Source organism: Ranitomeya variabilis, chromosome 2 (assembly GCF_051348905.1).
Source record: "Ranitomeya variabilis isolate aRanVar5 chromosome 2, aRanVar5.hap1, whole genome shotgun sequence".
NCBI classification, from domain to species: domain Eukaryota; kingdom Metazoa; phylum Chordata; class Amphibia; order Anura; family Dendrobatidae; genus Ranitomeya; species Ranitomeya variabilis.
Genome location: NC_135233.1, coordinates 383,509,190 through 383,524,687, shown reverse-complemented (window position 1 = coordinate 383,524,687; position 15,498 = coordinate 383,509,190). Strand labels below are relative to the sequence as shown.

General features: G+C 50.2%; 3 protein-coding genes across 9 annotated transcripts in view; 1 reads left to right on the top strand and 2 right to left on the bottom strand.

The window, feature by feature from the left end:
* Positions 1–5,280: 5,280 nt before the first annotated feature.
* On the bottom strand, positions 5,281–9,856 carry RPS5 (ribosomal protein S5). Of its 2 annotated transcripts, none has more exons than XM_077286241.1 (6): positions 9,688–9,856; positions 7,699–7,804; positions 7,192–7,401; positions 5,918–6,046; positions 5,499–5,597; positions 5,281–5,402 (listed from the first exon to the last, which is right to left on the bottom strand). In XM_077286241.1, exons 2-6 carry the CDS (start codon positions 7,801–7,803, stop codon positions 5,334–5,336), a joined length of 612 nt encoding a protein of 203 aa, XP_077142356.1. In that variant the 5' UTR covers position 7,804; positions 9,688–9,856; the 3' UTR covers positions 5,281–5,333. The 2 variants fall into 2 exon arrangements, with proteins under 2 accessions (XP_077142356.1, XP_077142358.1); XM_077286243.1 differs by lacking the exon at positions 9,688–9,856 and adding an exon at positions 9,586–9,670.
* A 3,028-nt stretch (positions 9,857–12,884) lies between these two features.
* TEKTL1 (tektin like 1) overlaps positions 12,885–15,498 on the bottom strand; it is a 38,671-nt gene continuing 36,057 nt past the window's right edge. For all 5 annotated transcript variants that reach the window (XM_077286238.1, XM_077286236.1, XM_077286235.1 and 2 more), the window contains 2 exons: positions 14,696–14,809; positions 12,885–13,231 (listed from right to left, as the gene is read on the bottom strand). In XM_077286238.1, coding sequence (XP_077142353.1) covers positions 13,049–13,231; positions 14,696–14,809 — 297 coding nt within the window. In that variant the 3' untranslated portion in view covers positions 12,885–13,048. The remainder of the gene's footprint in view (positions 13,232–14,695; positions 14,810–15,498) is intronic.
* Positions 13,113–15,498, top strand: part of LOC143806180 (olfactory receptor 1f45-like) — an 87,021-nt gene continuing 84,635 nt past the window's right edge. For both annotated transcript variants that reach the window (XM_077286239.1, XM_077286240.1), the window contains exon 1: positions 13,113–13,248. The gene's annotated coding sequence lies outside the window, so the exon portion shown is untranslated. The remainder of the gene's footprint in view (positions 13,249–15,498) is intronic.

Here is a 15,498-nt window from a genome sequence, read left to right as displayed (position 1 = left end):
CACACATGAAGCTGTATCTAATTCTGCGGAGCTGTACCTGAGCTTAATATGTTAATTAAAAAGTAACACATTGTGAACATTTCTCGCTACCAAGATATATTGGCTCTTTCTTTGCGTCGGTGCATTTCCTGACACACACACACACACCGCCGAACCCCCCCCAACACACACACACCGCGCTGACCCCCACACCCACCCACCCACCATCGGTACAAGCATGGCCGCCACTCCATCTGCAGACAGCGACACAAAACTAATTTATTCTTTATCACATTTATTCTTTATCACATATATTTTCTTACCAATTAAATATAAAATCAGTATCCGCTCGTTATCGCTCGGAGCTACAGGCCTGGCTCCCCACATTGTTACGCGGGTGGCCTCTGCCATGTTCTCCGGCTCCCCACATTGTTACGCGGGTGGCCTCTGCCATGTTCTCCGGCTCCCACATTGTTACAGCAGTGGTCTCTGCCATGTTCTCCGGCTCCCCACAGTGTTACAGAGGTGGTCTCTGCCATGATCTCCGACTCCCCAGTGTTGCGGAGGTGGTCTCTGCTATGTTCTACGTCTCCCCACATTGTTATGGCGGTGGTCTCTGCCATGTTCGACTCCCCAGTGTTACGGAGGTGGTCTCTGCCATGTTCTCCGGCTCCTCACAGTGTTACTGAGGTGGTCTCTGCTATGTTCTACGTCTCCCCACATTGTTATGGCGGTGGTCTCTGCCATGTTCTCCGACTCCCCAGTGTTACGGAGGTGGTCTCTGCCATGTTCTCCGGCTCCCCGCAGTGTTACAGAGGTGGTCTCTGCCATGTTCTCCGGCTCTTCACAGTCTTATGGGGGTGGTCTCTGCCATGTTCTCCGGCTCTTCACAGTCTTATGGGGGTGGTCTCTGCCATGTTCTCTGGCTCTTCAGTCTTATGGGGGTGGTCTCTGCCATGTTCTCCGGCTCCCCAGTGTTACGGCGGTGGTCTCTGCCATGTTCTCCGGCTCCCCGCAGTGTTACGGAGGTGGTCTCTGCCATGTTCTCCGGCTCCCCAGTGTAATGGAGGTGGTCTCTCAGGGCAGGTGGTCTTTGCCATATGCTCCAGGGTTTGGCGCAGCTGAGCTAAGGCTGAAGTCAGAAGCCGTATCCGGACTGACTCTGGACTCCTGCCGCACATCAACAGCCTCGTACATGTAGAGAACCCTGCGACACCCCTAGGCAAAAGTCTGTACAGACTGTGAGAGACTCATGTGAACCTGGCCTTTCCCAGCGATGAGCAACCACATCAGCCAAGCTGCAGCCAATCAGTGAGTTCAGCAATGCAGCACGAGATGATGGCACGAGCCACAGCGCTCACTGATCGGCAGCTGCGCTGTCACCATGTAATCACTGCAAACAATGCCAGACACAAAGACTCTGCACTGGACGATGAGCAAGGTACAAAAGAAGAAGTCAAGAGAAGCACACAGAAAGACACGGTATAACAATCTCACAAAAAAACTCCGACAAGCATCCAGGGTTGCTGAGCGGCATTGGAAAAAACACGGCTGCTAGGCGACTTCACCGCTTTCAAACAAGCTACACTTGCCTTCAAACTAGCCCTCACTTCTGCTAAACAGACCTATTTCACTAACCTTGTATCTTCACTATCATACAACCCCAAAACAACTGTTCAGCACATTTAACTCTCTCCTCCACCCGCCCCCTCCAACTCCCCTCATCTCTTTTGAGGACTTTGCCACCTACTTCAAAAACAAGGTCGACCAAACAGGGCAAACCTTTACTGTTTCACCACCCCATATACCAGACCTCTGCCCTTCCCCAATAACCTCTCTCCAACATCACTGAAGGAGAGCTTACTCACCTCCTTTCCAAATCACACCTCACCACCTGTGCACTTGACCCCATCCCTTCCCACCTGCTCCCCAACCTCACTAACACGCTCATTCCAGCCCTAACCCATCTCTTCAACCTATCACTGTCTTCTGGTACCTTCCCCTCTGCCTTCAAACATGCCACCATCACACTCATCCTCAAAAAAAACTAACCTTGACCCAACTGCTATGCCCAGCTATCGCCCCACATCTCTGTTCCCAAATTCCTTGAGCAGCATGTCCACGCTCAACTTTCCTCCCACCTTGACAACCTTTAATCTGGCTTCCGCCCCCACCACTCCACCGAAACTGCTCTGACCAAAATTACTAATGACTTACAGCCAAAGCTATCAGACAGTTCTCCATCCTCATCATCAACCTGTCCTCTGCTTTCGACAGTTGACCACTGCCTACTGCTACAGATTCTTTCTTCCCTCGGCATCAAAGGCCTTGCCCTGTCCTGGATTGCCTCATACCTTTCCGCCCACACATTTAGCGTTTCCCACTCCCACGCTACCTCCTCATCCCGCTCTCTCTGTTGGGAATCCCTCAAGGCTCTGTCCTAGGGCCTCTACTTTTTTCCATCTATACCCTTGGCCTAGGACAACTCAAAGTCCCATGACTTCCAGAACCACCTGTATGCGAATGACTCAGATCTACCTCTCTGGCCCAGATGTCACCTCTCTGCTGTCCAGAATCCCGGAGTGTCAGCCATATCCTCCTTCTTCAACTCTCGCTTCCTAAAACTCAATGTAGACAAAACCAAAAACTCATCTTTCCCCCATCTCGCGTATCATCCCTACCTGATCTATCTATTATGGTAAACGGCATTACGCTCTCTCCCGCACCTGAAATCCGCTGCCTTGGGGTAACTCTTGATTCTGCCCTGTCCTTCAAACCACACGTCCAAACTCTTGCCACCTCCTGTCGCCTCCAACTCAAAAATATTGCCAGAATCCGTCCCTTCCTCAGCCATCAATCTACTAAAACTCTTGTGCATACCCTCATCATCTCCTGCCTCGATTACTGCAACACCCTCCTCTGTGGCCTCCCGCTAACTCCCTTGCACCACGCCAGTCTGTCCTCAACTCTGCTGCCCGCCTAATCCACCTCTCCTCCCGTTTCTCCTTTCTGCAAATATCTTCATTGGCTCCCAATTCCCCAACGAATCCAGTTCAAACTACTAACACTGATCTACAAAGCCATCCACAACCTGTCCTCTCCCTATATCCCTGAACTAACCTCCCACTATCTTCCCTCACGTAACCTTCGATCCTCCCAAGACCTCCTACTCTCCTCCACACTTATTCGTTCCTCCCACAACCGCCTCCAAAATTTCTCCTGAATAGCCCCATCCTCTGGAATTCTTTGCCGATTATCCACCACCCTCGGATCCTTAAAGGGAACCTATCACCCCGTTTTTTAAAAATTAGATAAAAATAGTGTGAAATAGGGGCAGAGCTGGGCTTTACATTAGTGCCTTTTTGGTGCCTTTACACCCCCGTTAGGCTGCCGAAATACCTTTGTGAAGTGGCCGTTTTGTCCTGTCACTCAAGTTGGTCAGGTCGGATGGGCGTGGTCACAGCGCCGTTTCTCCCCCAGATCAGGCTCATCATTACGTTGGTGGCGTAGTGGTGTGCGCATGTCCAAGGTCCCGAATCCTGCACAGGGGAGTGAAAATAGCAGCGATGTCCGTTATTTCATTGGTGGTCGGTGGGCGCGGCCATCTTGCTTTGGCCGCGCGTGCGCAGAAGCGGCGCTCTGCTGGCCGCGGCTTCAGGAAAATGGCCGCGGGCATCCGCGCGTGCGCAGATGGCTATCGCGGCGGCCATTTTCGTGAAGCAGAGTTCGCATCTCAGCTTCACGAAAATGGCCGCCGCGATAGCCATCTGCGCACGCGCGGATGCCCGCGGCCATTTTCCTGAAGCCGCGGCCAGCAGAGCGCCGCTTCTGCGCACGCGCGGCCAAAGCAAGATGGCCGCGCCCACCGACCACCAATGAAATAACGGACATCGCTGCTATTTTCACTCCCCTGTGCAGGATTCGGGACCTTGGACATGCGCACACCACTACGCAACCAACGTAATGATGAGCCTGATCTGGGGGAGAAACGGCGCTGTGACCACGCCCATCCGACCTGACCAACTTGAGTGACAGGACAAAACGGCCACTTCACAAAGGTATTTCGGCAGCCTAACGGGGGTGTAAAGGCACCGAAAAGGCACTAATGTAAAGCCCAGCTCTGCCCCTATTTCACACTATTTTTATCTAATTTTTAAAAAACGGGGTGATAGGTTCCCTTTAAGACGGAACCTGAAAACCCATCTCTTCAGGAAAGCCTACAGCCTGCAATAACCATTCTGCCGCCTCACCAACCACCTGAGCCGCTGCCATGTCACCAACCACCAGAGCTGCAGCACACCGACTTCCTGTCTCTTCCCCATTATCCCGAAGAATTAAGTCCGCAAGGACAGGGTTCTCTCCCCTCTGTACCAGTCTGTCATTGTTAATTTGTTTACTGTAAACAATATCTATAAACCTGTATGTAACCCCTTTTCACATGTACAGCACCATGGAATTAATGGTGCTATATAAATAATACAGCAGCATTAAATGTTCCTACAGATAAAGATGGCAGCAGAGATCACAGAACACCGCCAGCTGCATTACCTGCACATGGCAGAAAGACGAGACAGTCACCAGATTCCTGAGGGGGCCGGGACCAAAACCCCTTTGGTGACTGCAGGAGACCTGATGGCCACCAGTGCTGAGGGTTCAGTTTGCTGTAAGGTGGAGACTAAAAGCTAAAGATCTCCAAGTCCGAACCCCAAGGTGTCCTCCTCTACTGCCCCAAAAGCTCAAGGAATATGAGCTAAACCACAAACAAGGCGCAGAAGGTTTGGGATTGTGTGTAGCATGAAAATCAAAAGGTACTTTTTGGGCCAATTGATCAGGGGTCTGTTTGGAGGAAGAATAAAAGAACGTGAGGCCTCCAAGTGCCGCCCCGGCCGCACATCATGGAGGGGCAAGTAATACAGACACTGCAGCAGTCAGTGGCAACTTCAAATTAATTTGCAGAACCCTCGTTATATTTTGTTCAGCGATTTACATTGTTTCATTGCAAACAGCAGAATGTTTGTAACTTTTGCTGCTAATCTAAATATTAAAGAGGGGGAAAGGATCATTTTAGTTATAAGTGTACAGATGTCCACGTCCTGCGGATTCTGACCCCACATTTTGCCATTTGTTGCGTTGCTCACATCATCCCCTTTCCAAAATCACAGCAGACATTGGGGAGCCCAGTACCTATCTAGCAAAAAAGCCTACGTTAGGCTTCCCCTATGACCTGTGGGAGAGCGGTCCAAGGTGGCCATATAATCTTATGACCCCCCTGATCCTTCCACAAAGTACACAGACACGCGGTGACAGAAATATCTTTTAATTGACGTGAAGCATGAGTGGAGGACGGCGCCGAATTAACGGTTGGATTTGGCGACTCTCTCCAGTTCATCTTTCTTCTTGATGGCGTAGGAGTTGGATGAGCCCTGGAATGAGAGAACAGAGAATGGCGGTCATCCCATGTCACCCCCACATCTCACAACCCAGTCACCTGCGTTTCTGTAGATAATGGCGGCACTCACCTTGGCGGCGTTGATGAGCTCGTCGGCCACACATTCGGCGATGGTCTTAATGTTCCTGAAGGCGGCTTCGCGAGCCCCGGTACAGAGGAGCCAGATGGCCTGAAGGAAACGCAGAAATGTCAGTCACATCGACATGTAGAGACCCCACCGATACCACCCAACCTCGTACACAACAATGGACTCTGACCGAAGAGCTTTAACCCCTGCCGTGCATGTAAAGAGCCACCTGTACAGCTGAGTCCAGATCGCCGAAATAATGTTCTTGGTCAACAGCAATCATGGAAATCAGTAGTTATGCTTTTCTCTTACCAACGCAACTGTGACTTCAGGGTATCAATGGCTGCTATGGTAGCCAAGTAGCTAGGTATGCTGGGTATGTCGAATGTTAACCCTCGTACGCATGCCCATCCCTGCAGTACCTGGTTGACTCTTCGGAGGGGGGACACGTCCACAGCCTGTCTCCTCACTGTTCCAGCTCTGCCGATACGGGTGGAGTCCTCTCTGGGACCACTGTTGATGATGGCGTTCACCAACACTTGCAGAGGGTTCTAGTAAAGAGATGATATATTAGTGTCAGTACCTGTGCGGCAGGACTCCGCTTACATCCGCAGATCACCTCATGGGCATCAGATTTATGCATCTGCATCACCCAATCCTAAGAAGATCTACTGGATCACAGCCAGACTGATGGCTCATCTACGTCAGAAGGAGATGGGAGCAAAGGCTTCAACCACATCTGTGTAACCTGGAGTTACTCTTCAGAGACGCACAGACCCTTAAGCAGCCGACATCACTTGCCGTATACCCAGGAGCCTCCATATATACCAGGGGTCTATGGAACAGACAGAAGCCTCCAAAAGGAGCTAGATGCCAAAGTGCAGATGTGAATGAGGCCCAAATTGTGCTGTTAACCAGAATATGGCCTCCTTGAATATGCAGCAGCGCAGGGACACAAGTGGCCGACACCAGAGACCGACAGGAACACTAACATTACTTCTGACCACAAGATTCCTATAAAGTAGCAGGAAAATCCTACACAGCCCCAACATTAATAGTCCAGTCTACATACATTGTTAGACACATGAAGCCCGGGGGATTGTTAGACACATGAAGCCCGGGGGTGGAGGGACCGCTTTCCCCTGGACAGTCGCACAAGCTCTGCTGCTTTATCCCAAGTCTACAGCACTTATGATAACCGGGTGCGGCGCTGAGCAATAAACCTGGTACAGAGTGGCAGGACTCCTATGGCACCAGAGGCCACTTCTAGTCATGGTCACAATCTTTTGGCCAAGGGAATGGTTTTAAAATCTGGTAACAATGGAAGTCCAAACTAATTAAAGATACCCCCCCAGTTCAGACTGGAATCACGGGTGGGAAACAGCCTGTCAGACACTTAAACATCGGAAGTTGTCCATCCCGAGCCCCTGGGGTCACAAGCAGAGGTGATTCCCCCCCATAAATGTAACATTACAGAGGAATTAATCAGAAAGCAGCAACGTGCGTAACTCTTTATGATCAGAGGAAAACCCATGAGCAAAGAAATGCCTGCAAAATACCGGCCACCAAAACCCAGCCGGGACAGCATCACCATCCCCTGCCGTACCCACATAAGCTCACGCAGGAATCTGAACATTATTGTTCCCCCCCCCGCGTTTGTATAGCACCCTATTCCCTGTTGTCAGCCAGTCCTCACCTCTCCGGTCAGCAGGTGAATGATCTCGAAGGCATGCTTCACAATCCTGACGGTCATCAGCTTCTTGCCGTTGTTCCTCCCGTGCATCATGAGGGAGTTTGTAAGCCGCTCTACAATAGGACACTGAGCCTTACGGAAACGCTTCGCAGCATAGCGCCCCGAGCTGTGAGGCAGGAACTTGGCGTATTTCTCCTTTACCGCAATGTAATCCTAAAAAACAAGGGGGACAGAGTACAGAGTGAGCAGAAAATCACCACAACCTACAGGAATAACCCTACAAATACAGGTTACCCCACTGTGATACCGGTCACAGACTCTTTATGGCCGTATATAGAGGGGATGAAAGCCCATGTCAGGTGCTGTTAGTCGCTCCATGCAGAAGCAAGAGGCGCTGAAACACCCCTTTAATTCCAGCAACTTGCTTGTCAACATTGTGGGGCGATCACAGAAGGCACACACCCTCCCCCCGACTGCAGAGACCCCACACTACTTCTAGCTGCTATTCACCTGCAGGGAGATGTCGCTGATCTGCACGTCATCTGTACTCCATTTCCCAAACAGTTTAATTTCAGGGGTCTCGGCCCCGACAGGAGCGATTTCCCAATCTGCCATTCTGTAAATAAGAAGAAAAAGGAAATGACATTTACTGAATATACAGGAACACGCAGCAGCGAAGGCGCAGAGGTGGTAAAATATCATCTAATGGCCCAGAGAGCGGCGGCTGCATCACCGATGCAGATAGCAAACAGCCGGGGAACAAGGAGGATGTAACAATGGCAGAATTAATGCACAACCAGGCTCATCTGCATGAGACTCCAACATCAGCACTGGCACATTGGATCACTACAAGCCTTATACAGACGGACCACCAATCTGAGCAGTAAAGACCACCTGACAAGGATCTAAAGATACTGAAGCCTCAGATGGTATTCTGGTGGATGGGTAAATCAGAGTCACGGCGGCCATAAGGCTGCGTCTGTGACTAAGCGCAGATTACGACACGGACTGAACACAATCCATATCTCACATGTGAACAGATCCAAACCTGCAGATTATCAGCGTCCAGTGGATTCTGCTGCAAATCTACAGTAAAGTGGATCCCCAGCTCACGGATTCAATACCTGAAGCGGCTGTAAAGAGCTGAATGCGGCCCCATAGAGCGAACGCCGCAGCGATCAGCACGTCACTGCCGCCCCATCCTAACCGGGACAATCCAGCGATCAGCATGTCACTGCCGCCCCATCCTCACAGGCACACAGCCGCGATCAGCACATCACTGCCGCCCCATCCTCACAGGGACACAGCCGCGATCAGCACGTCACTGTCGCCCCATCCTCACAGGGACACAGCAGCGATCAGCACGTCACTGCCGCCCCATCCTCACAGGCACAAAGCCGCGATCAGCACGTCACTGTCACCCCATCCTCACAGGGACGCAGCAGCGATCAGCACGTCACTGCCGCCCCATCCTCACAGGGACACAGCAGCGAACAGCACGTCACTGCCGCCCCATCCTCACAGGCACACAGCAGCGAACAGCGCATCCCTGACCCCATCCTCACAGGGACACGTGCCCAACTCAGCGGCCAGATCCCGAGTTATCTACAAGAGGATCAGGCGATAACTAAAGCCAACACTCGTGGCCTTAATGGCCGCAGGATCTTCCACCGCAGCCGATACAGGGAGTCTCCCCCTGTGCAGAGAGTAGGGTAACTCGCTCATACAGGCTGACCGGATCTGCGTGTACACGGCCGCGGAGCAACATGCACCAGAACAAGGCCGCTGGCATCCAAGCCCTCTGTAACCACCTACGGGCCCCGCTGCCTCCATGTTACCAGAAACAGTTATTAACCAATACAGAGAGATCAGGCCGCACAGCAGCTGCGCTGTCGTTACAGTGTATCAGACTGGTAGTGTGCTGGTGAAGTGGGATGGCAGTCCCCGTAATAGAGTAATGTCCAATCACCGCACACTTGATAGAGGCTTGTGAGGACTTTATTGTACAGATGTAGATGCAGGGTATCCTTTATACCGTTCAGTGAATAACATCATGAGGGTATAAACGTTGTGTTCTTGTGGTCTCACCATTTTCTCTTCCCTGCACCATTTCCTTATTCATGAATTGTGTTATTGCTGCATCTACACCTGTATAACAAAGTCCTCACTAAGATCTATGAAGAGTGTGCGGTGGCTGAACGTTACAGTGTGTCAGGCGGAGCTGCGGGCCAGGACGGATCTCAGGGCCGCACATGTGACCCCAGTGCATACAAGGTCCGTGCACACCGTGCGGCTCCGGCATGACGCGCTCTCTACAGTCCACACACTCTGCACATGTGCGGCCGCCATGGCTCCATGTATCCGCTCCCGGGGGTCTAACAGGACGGATTTTCTCACCACATGTGCCCCAACCACTCCCCGCTGTTCGCCCGGCCTTCCCCGCACACCGCCCGGCTATACCGGCCGTTACCGCCCGCTGTTCCACCCGTTACCACTCACGTGTGAAGTCGCCGAAGTCCTAACCTGTCGGCGCTCGGAGCGGAAAGAGGCCGGGGCGGGGTCTCCTGCTCAGATATACAGGGGCCCACACTTCCGCTTGGGCCTGGAACGCAGCCTCTCGCCCTCACCTCAGAAGAGTGCACGCACTGTGTAAAAGATAGGACGTTGACATGTAGACGCCACTTTTACTGAGGGCAACGTTTTAAACGTCACTTCCGGCTACCATTGCTTAAAAGGGAATGGTGTTAATTTACACATAGCGCTGAAGAGGAAGACGACATGTTAAGTGCTGGCGAAGCGGCGTGGACTGAGTCCTGACACCTGACGTAAGCCATCTTGGCCATGAATAAACTTTATTGAGATTGTGCAGCAGCAGCTGTGAACACTACTAACACGTGACTCCGTGGCGCTATAAATGCGGTGTTTGCGCGCCTGAAGTGCCAATTTTCGATTTTCGTTGAGTAAATAAGGGAGACGGTGGCCATGTGGGTCCGGAGGCTGTGCTGGTTCTGGACGGCTCCATCATTGTTAGTATTGTGTTACCGTCGCTGAGTTTCTGAAGTCCCCCATTCAGTTCTCTATATTCAGTTTATAAGTGTTTTATCTGTCACATGAGGGAAAAATATAAAAAAAAAAATTCCACAAGCGGAGTTGAGCGATTTCTGACACGTTTTCCACTTGATAAACTTGTCATTTTGAATGCCGCCATAACTCTGCCTGTGGGTGTAGGATTGGTGATCTGCGGGGGGCGCAGTGACCACCAGTGGGGCAGCACTAGATGTGACTGGTGGGCACCGACCGCTGCGGCCCAGTGGAGAATGACGTCAGCCGCGGACGTCGCCTCTGATACATGGCGACTGCCGGTGAGGTGTGGACGGGCTTGGCCTGAAGTGATGGCTGTAGAGGGCCCATCTTCTATGTACGTGACCATAGTCTGCGGATGCACCATACGTGTCTGGAGACAGCCATACTGCCCACGTTCCCCCTTGAAGAGCCAGTGTTATGTTGAGAACTGTGACATGCATTAATATTGTGTGTTGCCCAACAGTAGGGCGAGTCATAGTTAAGTTTGGGACTAGCCCAGAGTGAGAGGGGCTAAGCTGAAGGACAGAGACAGTTTCCTGTCAGAAGAGCCCAGTGTGTGTAGAAAGTAGACCTGAGATCTGATGTGAGCAGTGCTGTATGACGTGGGTGACCCTAACGAGAGGAGACGGAGGATAGTGAGGTCCTAGCAGAGCGTACAGTAGAAGAGAAGTGGTCGATCGGAGATGGGTCCTGGGTCAGGACACCTAGCAGCACGGCCTAGATGGGACAGAATACGTCAAATGAAGAGTGTCCCAGGCGGGAGGACCAGAGCGTCCGAGACCAAGGAGACAAGTACCGGCCATACTAGCAATATGGTGCCTGAGAGGGGGAAGGAGAATAGAGACTGTGGGTGGACAATGCTCCCTATTGTGAAGGGAACGTTCACCAAGTTGTGCCCCCGCTATCTTCTGTCCTTTAGTAAAAAGTTTATTGTTGAGTGGTGGACTCCCTCATCTGGTCCTGGCAAAGCCAAGTCATCTGTACCATGTGGCCTGCACGGGTGTAGTGCCCCCATAGCACAAGTCCACACGCCCAGCCAGGACCCCGCACCTTCATATAACCGGGTGGAGGAGACGAGTACCTCACCACTGTTACCGCCCAGCGCCATTTTACGTCTCCACTTTTGTTATATGGCAGTTTTTTAGCTTGTATAATAAAGGCACGATTCTCAGGTTTTTTATTTTTTTTTTTCCTCAAGACTTTCCTACACGCATTCTCTTTACATCTAGAGATGGGACAATCCATTTGCAGGGCATTGGCCAGATCTGTGACTGCTGGACAGGAGGCCGGCGCATCCTTTATCTCCCAACTCATCTGAGTAGTCATGGCTGGCACGATCATTGTAGTATGACGCACAAACAACGCTGCACCAGCCAATCTATTCAGGCGCCAGGAGATGCGCAGACCTCCTGTCCAGCGGTCACAGATTACCGTCCGGCAGACTGGAGTACGGTGAATCAATTCTCCTGTCTCTAACCCTACAGCATGTTGGATTTGCAATAAAAAAAATCATAACCCCCCCCCCCCACACACACACACACACACACCAAAAAAAATAAAAGATGGGAAATGAGTTATCTACAGACGAGCATTAAGCACGGCAATGTCAAAATGTCGCCGCTGTCAACGTGTTTCAGCTGATGTCACCTTTAACTGCTTCGGCATTCGGAAAATCTGACCATTCAGCGTTCGAGCGGCTTCTGAAGGAAAATGCTCCAAACTAGACGCTCCGAAATCAGGAGGCTGCAAAAAAACTCAAATTCTTCCAAAATGGTTCAGAAAAAGAATAATTCCCCATAAAGGAGCGATTCCTGGAGAAAGCTCAACATTTGCGATTGCCTCAAAAAATACTCTGCAGAAAGCCTTAGTCACACGTCAGTATTTTTAATACCTCTCTGACGTTACGTTTTTTTCTTTTTTTTGGGCAAGTCTTACAAAAATTGCATTGTTTTCGCTATAAAACTCAAATTGTGGTAAAAACCTTTTCAAATACCTGAAATGTTTTTTTTTGTACCCAACTTTAAAAAACCGGTTTTAGCTGCAACCAGATCCAAAAAAACAGGGGCAGCTCGAAAACACAGAAGCGGCGTGAGTTTCTCTCTGGCATGTGAATAAGGCCCCATTCTTACATCGGGGTCTTAAACGTCCGCTATGTTTTTTTTCTTGCTGATAGAACCCCCATCTATTCTAGTCTATGGGCATTTTCATGAGTTTTTGTTGCTGACAGTCAGCAAAAAAATAGTGGAGATTTTATGCCCAATTTAGACCTCAATCATTCAAGTGAAAAAAATATGCAAAAAATAATGGCCTGCTCACGGATTGCATCGACGTTGCATATATGATTGTTTTTTCCTGACTGATTCTACAAGACACCGGTGAACCGCCATGTTGTGCATTGTTGGAAAACCTTTGTTTTTTTCTGTACAAGAAAAACCTGATGTGTGAATAGACCAGAGTCCTTACAGTACCACATTTATCCAGGAATGGGCCCTTTTTCCCCTGGTGATCACATCTGATTGCCGGGAGTCCCAGGTGATGGAGCAGCTGTGGTTATGAGGACCTCATTTACAGATGGGGTTGGACGGATAAAAAAAAACCTTGAGGCATTAGCGGTCATTACATCTTTTTAATGTGTTATTGTTGTGATTGTCCTCGTCGTCCTGTTGGACCCGTTCCATAGTTTCCCCGCTGTTCTCTCTTTCTCTGTACCGGCGGACGTTACCTGATCTTGTCCTCTTTTATAATCCGCCCCAGTGATTTTTACTCTTTTGCTCCCCTATAGGCCCAGCCTCTCTCTCCGGCCCTTGGCGCTCCTGGTGCGCAGTCTCGCAGCCGCACGGTCGATGCTTTCTCCTCGCAGTTTGTTCTCCTGATCGGTCTTTACTTTTAGCTGTGTGTGATGCAGGAGGCCGATTCTTTCACGGGACTTACAGAGCGACTTCTGCATGGATGCAGAACCCTGAGAAGAGATTACAGGTAATGAGGGGTTAACGTGATCCCGTGTGGCATCTGTTAGTAAAGGTTTTGTCCGCGGCACCGCAACCACAGGGTCATATTGCGACATCACATTTTCTGATTTTTTTATGGCGTCACTTTGCAACCTGTCGTGAAAACATCTGTGACTCTGAGTTGCAGTAGATCCCAATGTGACACCATAGGGAATCATTTGATGCAATGTCGCATTTTAACCCCGAAATATCAGCGTCTTTGTGTAGCCCGGGCCTGCAATCTGGTCCCTTTAGGTTAGGAGAAGCCAGACTCCAGGCCATCAGGTGGTCACGTCGCCAGTTTTGTTCTAAGACATTATCTTGGGGAGACGAGCCCAAATATTTAAACTTATAACCTATCTAAATAATTGTTTTTGAGTTTCTGATCACGGCGGATACAAGTGTTGCGACCCCCAAAATGGAGCACAGGTCATAGAAGGGAGCGTCTGCTCCATGTATTGCCTATGGGACCTGTAGCGGAGTGCAGCTCTGGGCTATTACCACTAGTCCCATAGAAAATGAATGAAGCAGCGGTGTGCATGCGCTGCCCGTCCTCTGTGCACAGAGCGCGATCCGGGGCTCTCGTTCTTGACATCCCAATGGAAATATCCGCTACAATCAGGAAATGTTCTGCTATAGGTAATTTGGTTTTGAGATAATCCCAATCAATACCCCACGTTTGGTTGTATCAGTTTTCCCTACAGCTGGGTGCATTGCTCTATGTGGAATTTTAAAGGGGTATTCCAAAAATCTCAGTGTGTTCCTTACCTAAAATCATTACTCGTTGCAAATATATTATTGACAAAAAATGTCCCATTCCTGACGCTTCACCGCCCCACATGTCCTGTCTTTGCTGTGTTTACCCTTTATTTGCACGTCCATCCTACAGCGTTCTCAGACAGGTCGAGCATGCTCAGTTTATAATGACTGTCTTTCTCTGTCTTCACCACAAGGGGGAGCGTGCACAGAGAGGACACTGTCGCTTTAAAGGGGGTTTACGTATAATACAGGACAGGTCCCAGGAGGCGGCCATACTCCCAGCCTGACCAACTAATAAGTGACACATGGTTCGTAGCCTGGTGTAGTTGGCTACTAAACTGATCAATGGTTCCTCCACCTCTGGTGCATTTAAATATTCTTCTTTTTTGTGCATTGGTTTTTTCACCTTTTTCGAGGTCTCCTTTGGATGGATTTTTGTATACATCTCTATTTATACCTGGAGGCTACAAGAAATATGTCCTGGACCACAGAATACCATGGAAGAATCGGTTTCCTGTTACTCCTGTATTCTCGCTTCTGACTATTCCAATCTATTACTGTAACTGTGAACTACGCCCCTACCCAAAAAACAGTAAACTTTTTTTTTTTAAATGAGAATTTGTTCTGTAAGTTGTCGTCATTGTGTATTATCCCTGGACAGAAGCACCATACTGTACCTGTGAGATGAGGGTGCTCTCCGGGAGCTGGGTGCCCGGGTGCCTCTGGAGGATCCTTACTAATGGCCGATCTAATCGTTCTCGTACAGTGAGATCCAGGCTGGAGACCGGACCCTGTGCAGGGGCGAAAAACACAATTACCAGTAACTTCAGAATAAGCTGTCGTATGTGTACATGAGGATTGAAACAATTTCTGACCATTATCACTTGTATCCTGCGTTTTCACCAGTTTTCCCCTCTGCAGAGACTGTCACGATCCATTTTTTGATTCATGGTAGCTCTGGTTCAACTATGTTTTAAATGTAGCTTTTTTCCTGTGTCTTGAACCATTTGCTGTGGTGATGCTAGCGCCCTTGCCGGCCAGTGCACTAGCCAGGGGAGTGCGATGTGACAACGAGGGACGAGGTTCCGGATGGTGGTGGGGGGGAGGGACCCACTTAGGGCGTTAGGGGGTGCAGGGACAGACTCAGTTTTGAATTTAGGTGGTCACCATCCCTCATTTCCTATCGGTAGGGCCTTCCTCTCCCCTATACCATCCTGGTGTGTGTGTGTGTGTGTGTGTGTGTGTGTGTGTGTGTGTGTGTGTGTGTGTGTGTGTGTGTGTGTGTTGTGCCGTCCGCTGACTGACACCCCCTGCAGGGTCAATATATATATCATGACAGACTATCTGTAATTTTCAGTTCCCTCTGACCTGGTAAGTGGAGACATACACAGCGCACACAGACAGTAGAGCAGGACTCCCTCATGTCTATGTACAGAAGCCGCAGCATGCAGAACATTATACAGCATTACTGAGCAGTGTA